The sequence below is a fragment of the Asterias amurensis genome, chromosome 5 (assembly GCF_032118995.1).
Source record: "Asterias amurensis chromosome 5, ASM3211899v1".
NCBI lineage: Eukaryota > Metazoa > Echinodermata > Asteroidea > Forcipulatida > Asteriidae > Asterias > Asterias amurensis.
Genome location: NC_092652.1, coordinates 14,880,808 through 14,903,849, shown reverse-complemented (window position 1 = coordinate 14,903,849; position 23,042 = coordinate 14,880,808). Strand labels below are relative to the sequence as shown.

Sequence of the window (23,042 nt, the reverse complement as noted above, 5' to 3'; positions counted from 1 at the left end):
TCAAAGTTGTGTGCTTCCAGGTGCTTGAGTGGTTCGGGACCTCAAAATCCAATTCTGAGGTCTCGAAATCAAATCCGTTTCTCACAAAATGTTTTATACTTTCAAAAGTTCTCGACTGCTTACCAAGTAAGTTTTTATGCTAACAATTATTTTGATTAGTTACCTATAGTGTCCAGTGCCTTTAAAGATTCCTTTTTAAAATCTATTTTGGATAAAGTCCCCATTGAAAAGCACTACACTACAGTGGCAATTTGGGTGTATAATAGAAAACAAATTGCCCGCCGCCATCCGTACATGGCCCACCCCCTTATACGTGTGTGCATGTGCGAAGTCCGTGTCAACGTCACGCATCGCATCCGACGCCGAACGCACCGAACCATGTGAGACAGATTGTTGTTCGTGCCCTCCTCCAAGTTAAAACGGCTCATATTAACCCACAAGTGGTTTGGATAATAACAGTAGTGCTGTTTACAGGACAGAAGTGACAACGTGCTTGATTAACAATGGAGCAGACAACATTTGGTAGTATTTCATACTTCCAAACAGCAGATTACGCTTTATTTGGTGTGATGATGGGGATTTCATTAGCCATCGGATTGTACTATGGTTTGAGCGGTGGGCGTCAGCGTACCTCGGCTGAATACATTTTAGCCGATCGCAGTATGACGTTCGTACCAGTCACACTGTCTCTTCTATCAAGCTATTTTTCAGGGATTTCAATGCAAGGTATACCTGCCGATGTCTACTACCATGGTTCGCTGGTTATATGGATTTTCGTTTCAGTGCTAATCGGTGGCATTCTAGCATTGACTTTTTTCATGCCGATGTATTACAGACTTGGCTTGACATCTGTTTATGAGGCAAGTTTATCATTTTCTTTTGTTTCCTTGAACTTATTTGATGGGGACTTCACATTTATAATAAACTGCGCCAATAAAGTATCTAAACACTTACAAATAGTCAGATTTATCGGAACCTGAATTAGTATGCCAAAGAATAATTATTCATTTCTATTCACCGTTAATTTCTGCACATTTTGACACATCTTGTGTTGCGCTACGATGTTGTTTGGTGGATTTATGGGCACTTGAGTGGCTTAAGGTCGAATTTCAAAAGTTGCAAAAGCCTCTATTCACCCCAATTCCAGAAGGGAACTCACACAAGCATCACACACAGACAAAATCAAGACAAAAGACACAAACTCGTTTCGTTTACTTGACCATGAAATTTATGTCCGTATCTTATTAACTCTAAAACTGCTGATATCCTGTCCTCAATACTTGGTGTGTCCTCCATCACTGTCCTGAACGGCAAGGAGTCGTCTTCTCATACTCCCAACGAGACATCTGATCTGTCCCTGGTCAATCCCCTGCCATTTCCTGATCAGGATGCGTCGCAATCCCTCGAGAGTGGTGTCAGGCTTGATGGACTTGTTCACTTTCTTCTGATGCAGAAGTCACACTCGGGCGGCCACTCCTTGGCAGGTCGTCCACATTTCCCTGAGCTTGGTAGCCATTCCACCATTTTACTGACCGTCGCTGGTGACGTTCCAACTTGATGAGCTGCAGCTCGAATCGACATACCGGCTTCTATCAAACCAACGATCCGTCCTCTTTCCTGTTTGGTCAGTTGAGCCATCTTTCCTGTTATCTTGAAACACCTTTCCCTGTCTTACCATAATCAGGGATTCTGGCTCTTAACCCATTTTGTTGTATGCCTCCCATCTTTGACCCCTTTGCTTGGTTACTGACAATTATTGCTGATGTTCATCGCAACCGATTTATCCAAAACGCGACAAACAAATCATTTATAAAGGGCGGGCAAAAGAAACGCTGATCTTACTCGGCACAATACAACGATTTAGCTTGAATAGGGGCTTTTACAACTTTTGGAATTCGACCTTAAGCCACTCAAGTGCCCATAAATCCACCAAACAACATCGTAGCGCAACATAAGATGTGTCAAAATGTGCAGAAATTAACGGTGAATAGAAATGAATAATTATTTTTTGGCATACTATTTTAGGTTCCGATATATCTGACCATTTGTAAGTGTTTAGATACTTTATTGGCGCAGTTTAGATACTTGTGTACATTGTGCTTGCTAACATTACAATAGCCCATCACGACTTGAGCGATGTGAAGAGTTAAAAAAACCACCACCAAACCCAGGTAAGGACCCATTTATCAGGGAGGGGTAAAAAAAATAAAAAAATTGGAGAGCGATGACAATACATGGCAAGAGAATGAAGTCTAGTGTTCCAACGTAATCAATTTATTGGCTACCGTATTCAAGCACACTTTTTGAAGCCGTTCTTCACAAAATCATTGCATCATTTTTAAATTCATCTTTCATTTTCAATTATATTTGCAGTATTTAGGTATGCGGTTCAACCACGTTGTCAAGCTTTGTGGAGTTTTTTCGTTTCTTATTTTCGCAGTAAGTAGACACCACATGTAGGGCCTATTGGTGTTTGTCGTTCATTGTATAATAACATCAACAATAATCGTTTTATATGATGATATAATAATAATTGAATACCCTTCCCGAGCCGTTCGGTTACAACGATATACGTTAATCAGTAGTACAATGAACAGTAATGTGTCCCCTTAGATTGAATTTCAACCAAAGTATTGATACTTCATTATCGATAATGAAATTGACTTATTTTAAAAAACACCAAACTGGAACTTAAAAAGTTGTCCGACCCACCAATACCTAAGAAGAGTATACTCCAGAGGAGGTTTCTGCACAGTATAGGAAGATGATGATTAGAAAATCAGTACAGCATACTTTCATCGCACATAAACAAGTTAAACCGTTCACACATCAAATCAGTGTACGAAGTTACAGTAAGTTTGTAGCTATGGACAACGGCTTATTATACAAAACAGAACTGTCAAGATTCCTCACAAACTTAAGTGATAGTTTAACTTGAAAATGACTGCCTTCCAAATTAAAAGATAACGAGCTGTGAGAAAAAATATATTTGTGTACAAAATTAGCTGTTAGTAAAAAAACAGAATTGTAAACTGATCAAAACAGTGTTCTCATGTTAAATGTGACCAAACATCGTTTGACAAAGTACAAAGTTTGAGGCAAAAAGTTTAAGTCAGAGAATAGATTCTGAAGTGTAGATTCGTTCTCCACGAATTTACATTTTCTCGTCCATGTGTGCTCATATCGACTAAAACGATTGCGTTTCTTGATAGATAAACTGACACTTTTTTGGCGCTTTTATTTTAACATAGTCATTTACATAATACAATGGCCTCACGCCTTTTCCTTTTGCAATATTTTAATCGAACCTATGTCATTTGAGTTTGACTACTGTAAAAAGTAAAATTGTTGATCTTGGAAATTTATATTACGTTATGTTTTTCTGCAGTTTCTTTACATGGGTGTGGTGGCATATACTGCCTGCGTTGCAGCAACAGCAGGTTTGTATACGTTTCTTAATTATTTGAGTTATTTGCTCGTCAAAAATGTGTGCTTTCCACATTAAAAATAACTTCTTCTTTTTTTTGTAAGGGGGGGGGGGGGGGGCGGGGCAAGCGAGGGAGAAGTTCATAATTTGTCGGGGGCAAGAGGGGATGGTTCTGAGTGGGGAGGGATTATATTACTATTATATATTTAAAGGCACTGGGCACTGGACACTGTTGGTCATTGTCAAAGATCAGTATTCTCACTTGGCAAATCTCACAAACGCATAAAACAAAACTGTGAAAATTTTGGCTCAATTGGTCGTCGAAGTTGCGAGATAATAATGAAAGAAAAAACACCCTTGTCACAGATGCTTGATTTCGAGATGCTTGATGCGAGACCTCAAAGTCTAATTCTGAGATCTTGAAATCAAACTCGAGAAAATTACTTCTCTCTCGAAACAAATGCGACACACGGACGTCGTACATACAAAGCTCAAGGATGTCGGTAACGGATAAGTTTTATAGAGTTTCTTACTTTATTACGCCTTTTAAACCAAAAGGCATTTATGAATGGGAATAAAAGAGTAGTGACTCTTTCTTTAACGGCCGTTTAAAACCATGCAGGGTCGTTGCCGTGTCACATAAAGGCCCGAGCCGACGGCAACGACCCTGCCGGTTCTAAACGGCCGTTAAAGAACTCGTCGCTACCCTTTTATTCCCTTATTTATTGGAGTGATATCGGCCGAGTGATTTTCAAAGTGACGAATTGGTACTTCGACCGATGTTTCTTCCTGATCGATGGACTCGTCTGGCATAGTAGCATGAAACCTACTGAAACTTAGACTATGCTTCGTCAATTTAATCAAACAAATATAGATAACATTAACAGTAAACATTATTAAGAAAGATATCTCTATATTAATACCCACTCTCCTATCGAGCGTGAAGGTTCATGTTTATCAACAACTTATTGTTTACAAACATAAATGTCTATTGATTGAAGAGTGATGACGTTTCAACTCAGTCCTTCAGCGCACGGTCAGGATCCTGCCGGTTTACTGCCCGTCTTGTCATAACTCTTTTAATGTGCACGTGTTTTAACAGTTATAACAAACGCAAACAATATTTAATGACCTGACATTTCGATCTAACTATTTTTCATACGGAGTGTCGGAGGGTCAACAGCTACATCTATTTTCTCAGTTCTAACAAGCAACACGAATTGTTGTGTCGAAACTTGGTGCTGGTCTTTTGCTCGTACCATTTCTACCTCCATGTACGTACTTAACGAGGTCATCTTTCACTTCGTGTATGCAATGGGGCCAACCCATACGATTGTCCACTAAGAAAGTCAACAATGAGCCTCGTCCGCAATTGTTCGATTTCTTTCACTCCGTTGATTTGGAAGGAAGGCCGTCAAAAAGAAAATGCAAATACACAATTTACTTTATTGAGTGGTCCTCGGCTCAGTCAAAGGTTTTGCACTGTTGCTTGCCCATAAGCCTTTTTGAGGTATGGCGTACACAATGCTACAACACTATAAGGTTTGGGTAAATTTGTGTCACCACCCAAACCACACATTACACTCATATCACGTCCGTCATACCATGGTCATATTTCCAGCCATGATATTTGGTCCTAAAATAAAACGGTAAAATCAGATTTTTCCAAGGGCCCTAATATCGGAAATCTCACCAAAGTGGGAATATCGTGTTTGAATAATAAACATTGATCGTGAAGACGAGCACAGCATACTGTTCGACGTTGGGACCAACCCGGCTCCCTTTAAAGCCAAACTTTCCCACAAAAGAGATTTACATTCGGTTGTTGATCTCGGGAGCTTCATCATGCATGACGTTCAGTTTTCAGGTTGGGGGTCACAGGCTGAGTTACAAGGCTCAATAAACCCTTCCCATGAAATATGTAAATTGCACATAGCGCGTGCGCACTAACGTTTTGGTTGGCAAAATGAGGGAATATCGCGCTGTTTTGTACACGGCTAATGGGTGCGTGACGCAGACGCGATTGCGCGTCTGCTTAGTGCACATCTCTGGCATATTTTATTTTGATTAGCATATTTCATGAGAAGGGTCCATTAAGTTCGGTTAAAGGCCGGTTTATAGTCGGTCGCGCGATAGACTTGATTCAAGTCCCATTCTCGTGTGAGAGGTCCCTAAGCTATTACCTCAACTTACTATGAAACAACCTTGTGTCATACAGTACAGTGCGCGCTCGCCGTCAAAATGTGGTCCCGAGAATGGGACTTGACGAAGTCGTTTCTTACTCTGCACGTTGTTATTGGAAAATCTCCCCAAATGGGAAGATGTACAAAACCAATGGGAGCGTGGAAGCGCTGCCATGCCGGTAAAATATTCATTATACTCTGTGACATCACAGTAGAAGACGTTGTAAGGCACGCGTCTATACGCGGCACGCACGTGGGGCGGGTAAACTCATTAGCAGGCAAGGGGGTGTCGGTGTCATAAGTCGTTTTATTGCACTTCCCAAAGTTCAAATTTTGCAAACAAAACCGACCCCAATGTATGTTACAACGTATTACTTAAATTCAACTGAACATTTTAAATGCTCTAGTGCTTCCTTTTTTTTAATAATTAATTATTAAAAAATGTAGTTCGATCATCAACTAAGTACTTAACCCACAAGTGACAAAATGAACTAGTCTTCTTTTTGGGTGCGTTTGATTGGTCAAAACGTATCACGTAACAATATTACCGAGGCACGGTCCTGCACACGGAACTAATGACACGATGTTATTTCGGCTTTGGGTGCAGGATTCATACTGACGGCCTGCCTCTTGTGCGCCAGCTTGCTATTGCTCTTCTTACCGTAAGCACAGACTCGGCGCTTAGTAAGCAGGGATATATGTGCTTACGGCAAGCGTATTTCACGGGTTAGCGGCGACTTTTGGCTTCTGCGCATGCGTACTCAACGTTACTAGGCATTATACGCTTACAAGGCTAGTGCATAAATTCGGCGCTTGCACGTAAGCGGGGAATCGTGATCGTAAGCGCGGAATTTGGCGGTAAGCAGAGCCATGACATTGGGTCCGGGCCACTCATGCTGTCATCCCTGACTCATTTATTGCTACGTAATCACCACAAAAGTTTGCTTGATACAAAATAATGTATTCTCTATAGTAAATCGTGTTTTGACACCGGCGGTGACTGCATTAACAAAACGAACGTCGCCAATCAGACCACTGGGCCCAATTTCATGGCTCTGCTTACCGCCGAATTCTGCGCTTACGAACACGACTCCCCGATTACGTGCAAGCGCCGAATTTCTGCGCTAGCCTTGTAAGCGTAGAATACCTAGTAATGTGAAGTACGCACGCGCAGAAGCCAAAATTCGCCGCTTGACGTAAGCGCAAAATTCCCTGCTTCCGTAAGCGCCGATTCTGTGCTTACGGTAAGCAGAGCCATGAAATTGGGCCCTGGTTAGTCGCACATGCCCATATACTTCAATATCACCCTGGCCTCTTGATACAGCCCTGGAAATTTGCCAGTTTTGAACTATAGACAGGTTACGGGTGTGTTTTAGAAACAGTAGGGGGGGGGGGCCTATATCATGATTCTCTTGTCATCATAATGACATACAACAGTTCGGGAATGTGTTAACGTCCCCGCGCGCCTGAACCAGTGAGCGGCACGAACTTGACCCAACACGAAGGCAAACAACCGGGCAAGCATTGGGGTGCCTTCTTGGCCCTTTCGTTTGCGGTTCTCTCATTTTTGTTTCTCTTTACACACAGTTATGCAGCCTATTTTTCCGGTAATCTTTCTCGATTTTGCTTGGGGATCATTTAAGATTTACATCCAAGCACGGGCGATGCAACTTTAAATTTAGGAACTTTGTTCGTAAAAAAACACACCGGAATCTTGAATAGACACAAGACCCAACTGCCAGAACACTAAAAACAGACGCTCAAATGTTTTTTTTTGTAACGCGGAGTACACACACGCACAAGCAAAAAATCCCTGCTAGCCCGTCTAGAACCCCAATCCTTGAAAGGGAATTGTTAGTTTCAAAGGTTTATGCTTCATTACAAAAGTAACTTTATATGATAATTACTTGTCTGTTTTACTCTTTTCTGTTTACATAGTGACGGACATCAGCCTTGAAGTCGCTCTTATTTCTGTGACTGTAATCTGTGCCATTTACACAGTTATCGTAAGTATCCCATGGAAACATGTTGGGCAAGATGTTGCACCAACGAACCGGTTTTGTTGGACCAGTTTTGATCACCGACATTGACACAAAATTTACCAGCGTCGGTTACTTACAATTAGATTGCCAACGTTTTTCAATAGTCGGAAACCAACATAATGTCGATGATGCTTTCAGACTCAAACCAACGTAAACCAATGTGATACTTCCGACCTACTTTAAGCCCTATGTCGGGTAATGCCAACGCCGATATCAGCGATGTTTTGCAAAATGGGGGCCAATGTCAAAAGCTGACACGACCAACACTAACCTCCAATACCATTGTTTTTGCGCACATTGTATGTTGTGTAAATAATTACAAAGGTGTACAATGTGCGGTGTATACATGTAGATCTGAACAATGTTGAATGCTGTTAATAATTTGCAAACACCATGGTCTTAAGCCGTGTTTGCACTGGACTAATATTTTGGGTAACTTAACCACGACGCTGGGCAACATTCCGACAGGTTAACTTTCCCACCGTCCGCACTTGGATTGATTTGACTCGGCTAAACTTACCGAGACCGTGGACAAACTAACCGAGCTGGCCCCTGCGTAACATTGAATAGTTCGATAATCACGAAAATATTATTCATTCATGGCAAAACATGTCAGCTTCTTCGGGTCACGGATGGGACATTAACCGAGTCGTCGCGTCCGCATTGGACTTTCTGGCTCGGTTAAACTGACCTGGTCAATCTTCCTGGGCACCTTTGGCTCGGTTAAACTACCCATTCGGGTTGGGTAAGTTACCTGGGAGGAAAAGTTCCTGGGCTGCTGGCACTGGACTTAAAATGGGTAAGTTAGCCATTGGCTCGGTTAGTTTACCCAAATTAAGTCCAATGCGAACAGGGCTTCCAATGCGAACAGGGCTTTAGGACCATGGTTAGAACCAGGACTACACAAACGCCGATGTTACCAGCCAAAACAAATGCTGGCCCAATGTTCTTTTTGTTATCTAGATGTGTTCTAACTCACGTGTCTTTGGAGACAACCTCATGTGCTTCTTCAAAATTGCACCCAATATCATGTGACATTCTATTGTTATCGTTTACAAGGGAGGAATTAAGGCTGTTTTATGGACAGACAGTCTTCAGATGTGTCTGATGATTGCTACGATCCTGTCAGTCATTATCAAGGGTTCAATTGAGCTTGGAGTTGGCCAGATCTGGGAGACAGCATCTAAAGGACGACGAACAAACTTTTTCGAGTAAGGTATTATCTTATTGATTAGCACTGTGGAGTAAGTACCCGAATTCGTTGGATTATATCTTATAAATAATCCATGTTTAAGTAAATACAGTTTTGGCAAATAAATTGAAAATAACAGTTTGCTGGATATCTGGATCTCCAAATACTGATCTCTGGATATTACTGAGATCTTTAAAAGATGTTATTATAATTCTTAACTTCACAAGCCATGAAGAAGAAGGTTTTGTATTTCTGAAATGTTTCACGATTGAGGTATATAGAGGGTCAAGTTAACGGGTGTTCTTTCAATTGTTGACCTTTTGGGTTAAATGCCCTTGAATTTTTATACCCGTGGTATTTTGTATTATGCCTATACAACTTCAAATTTCTATACTTGGAACGCCAGACCGTGAGAATTACCCATAGCCCTTTGAAGTCACAAACCCAACCAAGCATTTTGAAAGATGACTTTATTGTGGGAATTACCCACAGCCCTTTGATTGAAGTCAAAAACATACCCAATGAAGCATATTGCAGTGTTTTCGGCAGCCGTAGGTATGTGGGCTCTGCCTATAAATGCAAGGCTGGACATTCGCATAATAAGCAAAGGCCTTTTATGGTACGACAAAGTTCAAGCCCAAATATTTTAAAAAGTAAAAAAAAAAAAAAAAAAAAAAAAAAATAGGGAACAACATTTTTTTCTTTTTTAAACTGGGCAATAAATAAGATATACCGTCCAACCAGGCCCGCATGAGTTATTGTTTTTTATTATTTGGAAAATATTTTGAAAAATCAAAGGCACTTTATTCATTTTTGCGCCTATTCAAAGTTTGGAGGACCTTTTTCTTCTTCTCTTCTCTCTGGATTTTAATTTGGGATTGAACAAAGAATTGAATATAGAGTGAGACTCGAAGCAACGACCCCTGGATTAACATACAGCGGGGCTATAGATCCATCAGATCATGCGCAAGTACTCTACGCCGCCATTCCTGGGTCGGACAGCCTGATGTTTTGCGCATGAAGGACAGCTTGACAACGATGTATAGCACACTGCCCATAAATATTTACTATACAAAATAAATGGAAATTTAAACCCTGAAAACTAAGCAGTAAAGTGCGATCATGACGCATGCAGAAACTGCACGGTGGGGCCTCTAATAATGTGTTGTACACTCTAAATTGCAAGGATATAAATTTAAATCCACAGGATTAAATTTTAAATCTTTCAAGGATTGTCGTTAGGGACCAATCAGCGTGGATTTAAAATTAATCTTTCAAAAGATTAAAACAATTAGTCTTTGGAGGATTAATTTAATCTATCCCAGTGGATTTATTTTTTCAAATCTTTACAGATTTAACCTTCACCACCCGTTGAATGATTTAAACCTAGATGCTAGCAATCTTTTCGGATTCATTTCTAATTTTCTTTGGGACCAAAACATTAAACACGATTTCTGAACCAGCAGGAAAAACAAAACAAAGTTTAATGTCAAAAAACCTTGCCGATATATCGGCAAGGTTTTTTGACATAATTCCAGTATTCACTTTCTTCTATAGTTTCAAATTATTTAATAAGAAATTCTGCATAATTTTGTCAATTTGTCCTGAAATTGAAAGTGTGGAAAAAAGCATATAGCTATGAAATGGAAAAGAGTATCGTCAAGTCTGATTTATGTAGGCCTACATTAAACAATACTGGTCTAATATTTTACTCTTCAACCAGATTCGATTTTGACCTAACTGAATTCTACAATGGATGGGGATTTGTACTTGGTCAGATAACGTTCGTCAATACTTTGGTCAACACACAGTATATGGTGCAGAGAATGGTTGTCTGCAAATCAGAAGCAGTTGCAAGAGCGTAAGTACTCCACTATTAAACCCTAAACGATTGCTCAAAATCTGTGTCGAAAAAGGCAAACACTAAATTGTGCTCTTTCCAAAATATTCGATTTTACAAGTAGCGCTGGAAAAGGCAATTTTTGTGTGTGAGTTTAAACAAACTTGCTCCACAGCCTTGGAGTATACCTTATGCAATGACGCCATCCAGCCACCATCTTAGAGGTAAACGATTATGAAACAATAGTGAGGTTTAGATGCACGTTCCGCGTGAACGTGATTGTGAACGTCAGAAAATTGTGCCAATAACATCTCACACTAACATACGTGAAGAACCATTTTTCACGTCAGGTACGTACGTGCGCGCAGAGACGTCATACGTGAGCATGCATTAAAGACAATGCATGCATTAAAGACTATTGGTAATTGTCAAAGACTAGTCTTCACAGTTGGTGTATTTCAACATTTGCATAAAATAACAAACCTGTGAAAATTTGAGCTCAATCGGTCGTCGAATTTACGAGTACACTCCGTTTTGGGTACACTCCATTTTAAAAATAGGTGATGACAATATTAAACAAGAAAAGATAACATGAATACCGCTGAAATTCTCTCTTTAACAGCACTGAAAACATTTCAGTACGTATTGTAAGAGCATTTTCAATTGTTAAACTGGTTAGTTTTACACAAAATGCTTAAACATTTTACCGAAATTTTCCGTTGGCTTATTGCAGCGACCAATGTGTATGAATGGGTCCAGGCGGGAGTTTTGTTACAAAACGTCACCCCTAAAATGGCTATAAACATCGACATAATGTGAAAAAAATTATCGTTCATCCTCTGATTTTTTTTACTAAATGTTGTGATGAGGGATATATCTTTCATTCCTGAAAGTTTAAACAAAATCCCTCCGTACATCCTCTGGATATTTGACGTTTTTTGAGAGGTATTTTTGAGAAAATGGTTTCTGCCTATACTTGGTTTCCACGCAAACGATCGTCTGTTGACGGACGGGAACATTCGCCGCAGGTAATGTTAATTCTGAGGCAAGCGCACATCTTAAACATAATATGTAAGACATGTCGTTTACGCTAAATATATGTTGCTTATTAAGTTATTAAATTACTAAAGCAGTTGGCAATGCAACAACAAATCATTTACGATGTTTTCTAGTGTAGACATTGGGTGAACTAACATTATTTAGAGATAAACGCACCCTTTGATTAAATGGACCCGTCCAGGCAGTCTCAACGGCCGCGCCTGCGTTCAAAGGGGAGAACGTATTCGAAATCTTTTAATTTTATATAGGGAATGTACGTGCACTATAGCGCGCCGTTTGCATAGGTTTGTATGGAGAGCTTCGACCGGCGCTCGACGGGAGAGAAGAATGAGATTATTTTCAACGTAGGTGGCGGGTTCGTGGCGCGACCCCTTCCGCCCCCGCCCCCCCCCTGGTATCATGCAATACCCACTGCGCTAACTGTTGAATGAGGTGCATGCTGGTCTAGCTAGTGATCAAACTTGAGCGCAAGCCAGACCAGCATGCACCTCATTCAACGCCTACAGCGCGCGTACCGAGTATTTGCGATATTAAAGGTCTATGGATAAATTAGTGTAGGATGCGTGATCACATTCGACAATCGTTAGTAAGGCCGTATCCGAATTGGCGGCTACGGCTACGGCTACGACTGTTGCTAAGGGTGTGCTAAGGACGTCTTATACCTCAACGCATGGTGACGCGGAAAGCTAGCCGTAGCCGTAGGAGTAACCGCCAATTCGGACACGGCCTAGATAGTAATACAGATCGTCCCTTTAGCCCGCTTGCATTGGCCGTCATCTTTGATGAAGTGCACGCGTGAAAGGCTTTCATTGACCGAGTGTCGTGCACATAAAACGGTCACTTTTCCATTGTTTTACATCAAGGATTGTGTTCAATTACGTCATGTGCAATTCATATTTAGCTAGAAGTATTCAAGCATTACTATAGTGTGTGGATCTGAAACAAAAGAAGTCCACACATGATTCCCCTGTATTCTTTAGTGATGGACACAGGAATTGTCCACAGCGTGTTTGTAACAAATATAGCTTTGTGGACACACATGTGTTGCAATACACAACTATTAAACTCATTATATACACCGGTACAACTCGTCTTGTTATTTTGACATTAGGTCAATCATTGGCTACCTTATTGGTGCGTGCCTCTTCCAGGGTCTTGTAGTATTTGCAGGACTGACTATCTACGCTTACTACGAGGGATGTGACCCGGGGACGTTGGGGTATACGACTAGAAACGATCAGGTACGGAATGGTCAAGCTCATCGTGGTTTTACAGGATTACTAAAGCCTTATTGTTAGTCTTTTCAAACACCTCAAAATTAGGACTTGTTCTAACCTCGCATTAAAGACACTGGGCACTATTGGTAATTGTCAAAGACTAGACTTCACAGTTGGTGTATCTCAACATTTCATAAAATAACAAACCTGTGAAATTTGAGCTCAATCGGTCGTCGAAGTTACGAGATATTAATGAAAGAAAAAAGACCATTGTCGCACTATGGCACACGAAGATGTGTGCTTTCAGATGCTTGATTTCGAGACCTCAAATTCTGAGAATGAGGTCTCGAAATCAAATTTGTGGAAAATTACTTCGTTCTCGAAAACTACTGTTTCTCACAATGTTTTATGCTATCCACCTCTCCCCATTACTCGTAATCAAGAAAGGTTTTATGATGATAATTATTTGGAGTAATTACTAATAGTGTCCACTGCCTTATTTGTATGTAAAGTTAATGTTAACATCGGCGACAGTGACATCGGAATTAAACATACAGATTCTCACGACTAATGTCTATTTTTACGTCAATATTTGCTAATATCTCACCAATATTGCTTCTATTGAGTGCATACATGAGCGTTCACACAGTTAGAATCTCACACGTAAGATGTTTAAAGTTGAAGCGATTATTAACCGTTTTCAAGCAACGACTCCGCAAAGACTTGCCAGTTGCGTGGTTGCAGAATCTGCTAAGTGTGGTTTATTGTTAATGCATTTTACTAACCGTGAAAGTATACTTTCCATGAACAGATTTTACCATATTTTGTTATTGACGTGTTCCGCCACTCTCCCGGAATACCTGGTCTGCTGCTCAGTGGACTTTTTGGTGCTGCCTTGAGGTAAGATTTAAGAAGTAAATTACACCCGTTTCAGACAGGCACCCCAGGATTAATCTGCAAGAGTGTTAATAAATTTACTTTGGTAAAGTCAACCTACCGTAGCATTATGGTTGTGGAATTCTGGTCGGCTCATTGTGAAAAGAACTTCAGGTTGCAACATTTGCAGTAAATGTATGTTTGTCGATCATGTTGTTTTCTCTGCGCAGGCCTGATGCTTCACGGAGGCAACGGAGGCGATTGCCTTCATGCCCCGTGGTAATTGCCTTGGTGTCCTTGAACTGCTCCGGTAAAAATGTTTACGATCCTCATAATAGGGTGTCCTTTACGGTGGAGAATATGCCTTGGTGCTCTTCCTCTCTCAGAAAGGAAACATAAAGGCCTGGGCCTGGTTACTGTTGTGTCATCCTCTGTTCTCACCCCTTAACATCTTACCTGATTACTGTTTCTCATTCCCTAGCACACTATCATCAGTCCTCAATGCAACTGCTACTTTGATTGGCGAGCATTTCGTGAAGCCATTGGTGAAAGGAATGAAAGACTCAATGTACACAGTGACCCTTAAAATAATAGGTTAGTATTCACCGTCGTTTGCAATTAAATTGCATGTTGATACTTAGTTCGATAACCATAAGTCACTATTGTGTGTGGTGTATCACTGTCTTTTATAGGTTGTATTAGAATGTTCGGGAGTACATTCACTACAGTTATGCACTTAAAGGCACCTGGAAATAGGATTTTTTTCCTTTTAAACATAAGAGTATATGTTTATTAACAATAAAACAATTTTTTGAGTAATTGTTTGTCACGATTTATATGTTAAACAAAATTAATTAGGTGCTTTGGGGGATTGACTCCGCCTACCCCTTTTGTGACGTAGGAAAAGGAAGACTTTGCCTCGATGCGTAGATAACACACGTGCAAAAGTATATGTAATTCTAAGACGTGAGTTTGTACGCTGCGAAAAAGGTTTTTTTCTGGCATTTTTCCGGGAATGCCGACCAGGTGTATTGCTGCTGGATGCAGCAAAACAACTAAAGATGGGGTCAGTCTTCATCTATTTCCTGCAGATCCCAAGTATAGGCGGTTGTGGGCTGCGAAAGTCAGATTAACTAGAGCAAAGTGGTCCGGTCCGACGTCTTTTTCAGCGCTATGCAGCGAACACTTCGAGCCGTCGTGCTTCGAATCCGGGATACACCACTCATTTGACATGACGAGAAGAGCCATTCTTAAACACGACGCCGTCCCAACAATTTTTCCAGCTAGTGGGAAATCGAAGAAGGTATCTGAAAGACGTAATGTACGGGGGCCTGACTACAAATTTTCTCTTCAAATATCGCGCCTTGAATTACGTCACGAACAGCGCCCTCTCGGGTCGGGGCTTACTCGTAAATTTGTAAATACAATCAAAACTAATTATTTTAAACCTTAGTTAACTTTTTATTCACATTCCTCTCGTAAAAACACATATTTTAGTGACAAAAGCTTTATTTAAAAAAAATATCACTTCCAGGTGACTTTAATACGGGAATCTGTCAGTTCACCATACAGAGCAACATCATCAATGTATTTTGCTGTACTCACCTGGGCCCAATTTCATAGAACTGATAAGCACCAAAATTTGCTTAGCATGAAATTTCATCCTTGATAAAACCAGGATTACCAACCAAATTTACATTTGTTGCATATTGCTTGCTTCTGGTACCCAGCTGTTGTTTGCTTATCCTGAATATCACGTGGAATTTTGGTTAGTAATTCTGCTTTTATCGAGGCAACAACTTCATTTCATTTCCAAAATGGTTGTGCTTAACAGCTCTATGAAATTGGGCCTCAATGATCACGTGTGATATACCAAATGATAGGAGTAAAGTCACGTGAATTATATCGGCCTACTGCTCACTTTCCCTGGTCCGATCGAGAGTGCGAACTTTGATTAAGGCAGCTTTAATTTCAATGTTCGTTTTATTACAGTTGTAATCTCATCGTGTGTTACTCTGGGTATAGCGTTCCTGGTTCCCGTACTTGGAGATGCCATTCCGGTAAGTTCAACAGAAAACTATATACTTGAGTGCTTTAAATAACTAGCGATGTTTGACTGTTTTGCCTTAATGGGCCCAAAGTATGTCACGTTAAGAGTGTGATCAACTTTGTTCAGGAATATAAACCAAGAAGTTGATAATTATGTTTTATATTTTTGTTAGAACTTGTCACACAGATAAGTTGAGTGCCCTGGATTTCTCCGCTGGTCAACCATTCAACACAATTACGATGAACAGTGGTTATTGATCTCAATAATGGAGAAACAAATGACGTGCACAATTTGTTTTATGTATTATAATAATTGTTTAATGTTGATAGCAAATCCATTAGTCGGCCACTGGCCCTATTCTTTCCAACCGTCAATTATCATCGTCTAAAAACTAGCAACAACTTTTAAAAATTAGCGCAATTAATACTCATTATTCGCTACAGTCATTTCTGAAAGGTTTCCAAATAAGAGTGAAGTATTTATTGTGTAAATCGCCTTTTATTAATCATAACTATTCAGAATGGTTTATAATTAGATTTGTTGTCTTGCTGATTTGAATCATGTCAATGTGTTTCAGGTTGTGTTATCCATACCAGGAGCTTCACAGGGAACTCTCCTTGCTTTGTTTATCCTTGGTGCCTTTTGTCCCTTCTGCAGTTCAAAGGTAACTAAACACTTTTGACCCCTTCTGGTTGCTCCCGTGATTTTTTATCGATTTAGTTGTAATTAATTTATTTTTAATTAGTTAATTTGTTTGTTGTTGGGTTGTTTTGTTGGAAGAAACTGTAAATAAATAGTAATCTTGCGGGTACAACCATGTGTAAATCTCTTTCGTGTGAGCGTTGGCTCTGAGAAGAGCCGGTTTGGTCTCGACATTTAGAACAGTATGTTCGTCTTCAGGGGAATGGGTGGGGTTGTTTTGTATTTGAAGGGGGTGACGTTTCATCTCCACCACCTTGGGGTTAACGACCGTGACACATGGGAAACAATGGTCAATTGTTGTTTTTTCTTGTCATTCTCTGAGCGCTTTTCAACCTTAGGGAAAGGCCCTATTTAAAAGGTGTCATTACAAATGTATTATTATTACTCAACTTTTGTAGTTCTTTGTTTGGTCAATAAAAACAAATGTATGTAACTGAATTTAGACTCAAAGTACACTCTTATTAATTGCTCACAGGGTGCTGTTGCTGGCTATGTTGTGGGGCTGGTGTTTGGCAGTATCATGTCTGTAGGGACTATTGTTTACTCCAAACCTTCACAGAACTTGCCACTTTCAGCTGAAATGTGTCTGAATGAATCGTTCATGTTGTACAATGACACGATGATAACTACTGCCGTAACAACTCATGATGTAACCCTATGGAATGAAACGCAGATACCACTGGCAGACACAACTGAAGCAGGAGATATTTACAGGTTTGTTGTGGAATTACTCGAGACACTTCCATATGACACGACATGGGGGGGGGGGGGTTACGCCGGCCTTTGCTGTAATAACAATAATAAATAAATAACGTATTTGCGTCACCACGCTTTATATCACACTTTGTTTTCTTTCTCAACAGACCAGTTATTTTTACCGTATCAAAGGTATGGATCGGCTTCATTACATTCGCAACTTCCATGATTGTAGCTGTAATAACTACACTCGTTACTGGTAAGTCATAATTTAATGAAGGAAGCCTGTTCGCATTAAATATTGAGATTTGAAGGTAAGGCCATATACACAAACTCTAATTAGCTCAAGGAAAAATTAGATTCTATTTGGAATGTCGTTTCTTGATTGCCGACCAGCAGGTGGGTATTCGTCCTTTGGAAGTGTGAAAATACAGAGCCACGAACTACATACATATTTATTTTTGTTTTACCTTTTCAAGGTTTCACCTGTCTGTCCGTAAAGTTAAACAAAAACCGACGTTGAGGTTTGGTGAAAAAGATTCTAAATAATTTATTATAACACTTTTTTATTGCATGTGCGCTGTAAGTGATCCGTGTTCAATGAGTAGGGCCTACTCTTGTAAAACTCATTTCCCAAAAGGTAAACCCGCATGTTATGATCTGCTCGAGCTTATGCTGTGATCATCTCTTGTAGAAGAGAGGGATATTTCGACAGATTTCTTTGGAGTGTAACTGACTCAGGTGTGTTTTGAACACCCTTACTGTTACATTGCTAGTGTGGACTGCTCCTTAAAGAGGTTGTCTTGTAGAACTTTTGACACCAGTAAATAATTCCTTGATGGTGACTTTCAGTGCCAACACGTCTACTTTTAAAGATGGCCATTCGAAACAATATGCGGCCTACGCAATATTATACTTTAGCCATGTCATGCCATAAATCCTGAAAACACACCCCAAAAAACATAACATTTTCAAGAGCAACATTTTAGTTCCACGTTTGCCCCATAATGGTTTATCGAATTAACTTTTTTTCCCATCCAGGGGTTAATGACACTTCCAAAATGGATCCACGACTTGTGGTGTGGAAAATCAACAGTTCATATCAGACTGTACAAGAAGAGGTAATATATTAAAGGAACACGTTGCCTTGGATCGGACGAGTTGGTCTATAAAAAGCGTTTGTAACCGGTTTTTTTATAAAATGCATATGGTTGGAAAGATGTTTTAAAAGTAGAATACAATGATTACTGTGCGAACTAACACGGTCGGCCATTTATGGGAGTCAAAAATTTGACTCCCATAAATGGCCGACCGTGTTAGTCGACGAGGTAAAAGGAAAACCGTGCAATTTCGAGGCATGTTTGTGTGGTTCATTGTATTCTACTTTTACAGCATCTTTCTACCCATATGCATTTTATAAAAAACGGTAACAAACGCTTTTCAAAGACCAACTCGACCGATCCAAGGCAACGTGTTCCTTTAACGATGTCGCAAAATTGCATATATCTTTGTAACGTGCGCTGGGCAAATACTATTGCATATTGTAATGTGCGACTGGGCAAATACTATATGGCATATATCTTTGTAATGTGCGAGGTGGCAAATACTACCGCAGATATCTTTGTAATGTGCGATGGGGCAAATACTATATGGCATATATCTTTGTAATGTGCGATGGGGCAAATACTATCGCAGATATCTTTGTAATGTGCGTTGGGGCAAATACTATCGCACATATCTTTGTAATGTGCGATGGGGCAAATACTATATGGCATATATCTTTGTAATGTGCGAGGTGGCAAATACTACCGCAGATATCTTTGTAATGTGCGATGGGGCAAATACTATATGGCATATATCTTTGTAATGTGCGAGGTGGCAAATACTATCGCATATATCTTTGTAATGTGCGATGGGGCAAATACTATCGCAGATATATTTGTAATGTGCGAGGTGGCAAATACTACATGGCATATATCTTTGTAATGTGCGATGGGGCAAATACTATCGCAGATATCTTTGTAATGTGCGATGGGGCAAATACTATCGCAGATATCTTTGTAATGTGCGAGGTGGCAAATACTACATGGCATATATCCTTTGTAATGTGCGATGGGGCAAATACTATCGCAGATATCTTTGTAATGTGCGATGGGGCAAATACTATCGCACATATCTTTGTAATGTGCGATGGGGCAAATACTATCGCACATATCTTTGTAATGTGCGATGGGGCAAATACTATCGCATATATCTTTGTAATGTGCGATGGGGCAAATACTGTCGCATATTTATTATCTTTGTAATGTGCGATGGGGCAAATACTATCGCATATTTATTATCTTTGTAATGTGCGATGGGGCAAATACTATCGCAGATATCTTTGTAATGTGCGAGGTGGCAAATACTACATGGCATATATCCTTTGTAATGTGCGATGGGGCAAATACTATCGCAGATATCTTTGTAATGTGCGATGGGGCAAATACTATCGCACATATCTTTGTAATGTGCGATGGGGCAAATACTATCGCACATATCTTTGTAATGTGCGATGGGGCAAATACTATCGCATATATCTTTGTAATGTGCGATGGGGCAAATACTGTCGCATATTTATTATCTTTGTAATGTGCGATGGGGCAAATACTATCGCATATTTATTATCTTTGTAATGTGCGATGGGGCAAATACTATCGCATATATCTTTGTAATGTGCGATGGGGCAAATACTATCGCATATACCCTTTGTAATGTGCGATGGGGCAAAAACTATCGCATATATCCTTTGTAATGTGCGATGGGGCAAATACTATCGCATATATCCTTTGTAATGTGCGATGGGGCAAATACTATCGCATATATCCTTTGTAATGTGCGATGGGGCAAATACTATCGCATATATCCTTTGTAATGTGCGATGGGGCAAATACTATCGCATATATCCTTTGAAATGTGCGATGGGGCAAATACTATCGCATATATCCTTTGTAATGTGCGATGGGGCAAATACTATCGCATATACCTTTTAAATGATTACTTCTATTTACATTTAGGAAGATACTGACCAATGTTCAGATAAAGACAACAGAGACAGGCAAGAGGAGAAGTTTCATTTCAAATCTGAGAAGCAACAAGAAACCTTATCAGGGAACTGTACCCTACGGAATCAGCAGATGACCACCGTGTAAATTAATAAAAACTTCGTCTTAAAATTCGCTGCAAACCTTTTGGTGCCACTGTTGACTTTACCGGCAGGCCTACACGTTCACAAAGCACTCGAGGTTTAAATAGTACCGTTTTTATGTACAACTGTCTTTTATTATCCTGTACACATGATCCTTAAAAACTTTTAGAGTCGTCAAATCATGGGGATTCAAATTCGCACGCAAACCTGATTTAAGAGAGCATGTGGGAAGAACTTGACAAAATTTGCATAGGCTACACATCTTTTCTTATTTTACGATGTTTAAAAGTAAGTAAGTAAGTAATTAATTAGATAAGTATAAGTAAGTAAGCAAACAAGTAACTATGGAAATATCGACAACACATCTTAAGATGAATCTTAGCGCTTTGTGAAATCGGCCTCGTAAGCGGTCTTGACATTCTTTTTATCGAAGTACACTGTATTTCTTATTGATTTAGTTCCAAGTCTGGGATCGTTGTTTTTAGTCGTCCTGATAGCCGATACATTGATGGCTGAAATAGCGCCCTCTTATGGATAAACCTCCGTCATTGGCCTACGATCACAGACTTGGGACCATTGTGAAATGAGTCAACAGAATATCCGAGACCTTCATTGAAATGCACATAACTATGGTGGCCCTGAAGGGACATTGCACATCGCAAATTTTTTTGCAAATTTATTTGCGATGTCGCAAATATCTTTGCAAATATTTGCTATGTCGAAAATATCTTTGCAAATATCTTTGCAGATATTTGCGATGTCGCAAATATCTTTGCAAATATCTTTGCAAATATTTGCGATGTCGCAAATATTTTTGCAAATATTTGTGATGTCGCAAATATCTTTGCAAATATTTTTGCAGATATTTGTGATGTCGCAAATATTATTGCATACTTGATCGCATACTTCGTCGCATAGTTTGCATATTTGTGGCGAGAAATTTTTCAAGAGCCTAAAGGGTACCAGGCTGAAGTGAGCACCAAATTTGGGCCCAACACCAAATTTGGTGCTTGCAAAAAAATTGGTGCTAGAACCAAATTTCGATATAACTGCCAACGACCGTCATTACCCGTCGAAGACAGTGCGACAGGATTGTACACGCGTAAGGAATGAGTAGATTTAAAGCCAAGAGTTCCATCTAAATTGGAAAGTATTATTAGGTTTTTTTTCTCATAAATCTGTTCCACATATCCCTGGCTATATTAGATTAGCGCCCCAGTGTTTTAAGTCTGCTAATTAGCTCAGCCCAATTAATTTAATCAAGGAAGAATTTACGAGTTTTTGTACTTTATACTCTATATTATATATGCTATACAAAGAACAAGCGTAAGGTAAGGGCAAATACAAAGCCAAGAGTTCCATCTAAAATGGAAAATATTATTAATTTAATTTCATAATTCTGTTCCCCATACCCATGGCTATGTCAGATTAGCGCCCCAATGTGTTAAGGGCCCCAATTAGCTCAGCCCAATTAATTTAGTAAGGGAAGAATTTACGAATTGTACTTTTTACGCTGTATATATGCTATACTTAAAGAACAAGCGTTAGGTATGGGCAAATACAACGCCAAGAGTTCCATCTTAATTGGAAATTATTATTAATTTCTATTTCATAAATGTGTTCCACATACCCCTGGCTATATCAGATTAGCGCCCCAATGTGTTACGTTGGCTAATTAGCTCAGCCCAATTAATTTAATCAAGGAAGAATTTACGAAATTTTGAACTGTATGCCCTATTATGCTAATACATGCGTGGGGTATATGCAAAAACGAAACAAACGAACTCCAGCTAAGTTGGACAATATTTTGTATTATTTATCTCATAAATATTATGTTCCTCATACCCATGGCTAAATCCAATCAGCACCCCGACGTGTTACCTTGCCTAATTAGCTCAGCCCAATTAAATTAATCAAGATAATCATTCTCGAGTTTCTTAAAGGCAGTGGACACTATTGGTAATTACTCAAACTAATTATTAGCATAAAACCTTTCTTGGTGACGAGTAATGGGGAGAGGTTGGTGGTATAAAACATTGTGAGAAACGGCTCCCATAGCCATAGTTTTCGAGAAAGAAGTAATTTTCCACGAATTTGATTTCGAGACCTCAGATTTAGAACTTGAGGTCTTGAAATCAACCATCTAAACGCACACAACTTCGTGTGACAAGGTTGTTTTTTTCTTTCATTATTATCTCGCAATGTCGATGACCGATTGAGCTCAAATTTTCACAAGTTTGTTATTTTATGCATATGTTGAGATACACCAACAATGAAGGCTAGTCTTTGACAATTACCAATAGTGTCCACTGCCTTTAATATACGTTTATGATATACTAAATACACGCGTAACGTATGGGCAAATTCAAAGCCAAGAGTTCCATCTTAATTGGAAAATATTATTAATTTTTATTTTATAAATCTGTTCCTTATATCAGATTAGCGCCTCAACTTGTTAAGTCTCCTAATTAGCTCAGCCCATTTAGGTCATTTTCCCGAGTACCTCAGTATTTGACCATATCTAAGTATGCAGCGTATAAAAGACCAACATTCGTAAATTCTTCCCTTACT

At 39.6% G+C, this 23,042-nt stretch overlaps 1 protein-coding gene across 1 annotated transcript; it reads left to right on the top strand.

Annotated features, from left to right (window-relative positions):
* Window positions 1-415: 415 nt before the first annotated feature.
* Window positions 416-21,164, top strand: LOC139937307 (sodium-coupled monocarboxylate transporter 1-like). The gene is made up of 15 exons (XM_071932411.1): window positions 416-860; window positions 2,374-2,439; window positions 3,389-3,440; window positions 7,549-7,616; window positions 8,712-8,863; window positions 10,568-10,705; window positions 12,855-12,984; window positions 13,772-13,860; window positions 14,318-14,430; window positions 15,829-15,896; window positions 16,464-16,550; window positions 17,064-17,302; window positions 17,452-17,543; window positions 18,326-18,405; window positions 20,341-21,164. The coding sequence occupies exons 1-15, from the start codon at window positions 504-506 to the stop codon at window positions 20,473-20,475; spliced, it is 1,866 nt and encodes a 621-aa protein (XP_071788512.1). The 5' UTR covers window positions 416-503; the 3' UTR covers window positions 20,476-21,164.
* Window positions 21,165-23,042: the final 1,878 nt, after the last annotated feature.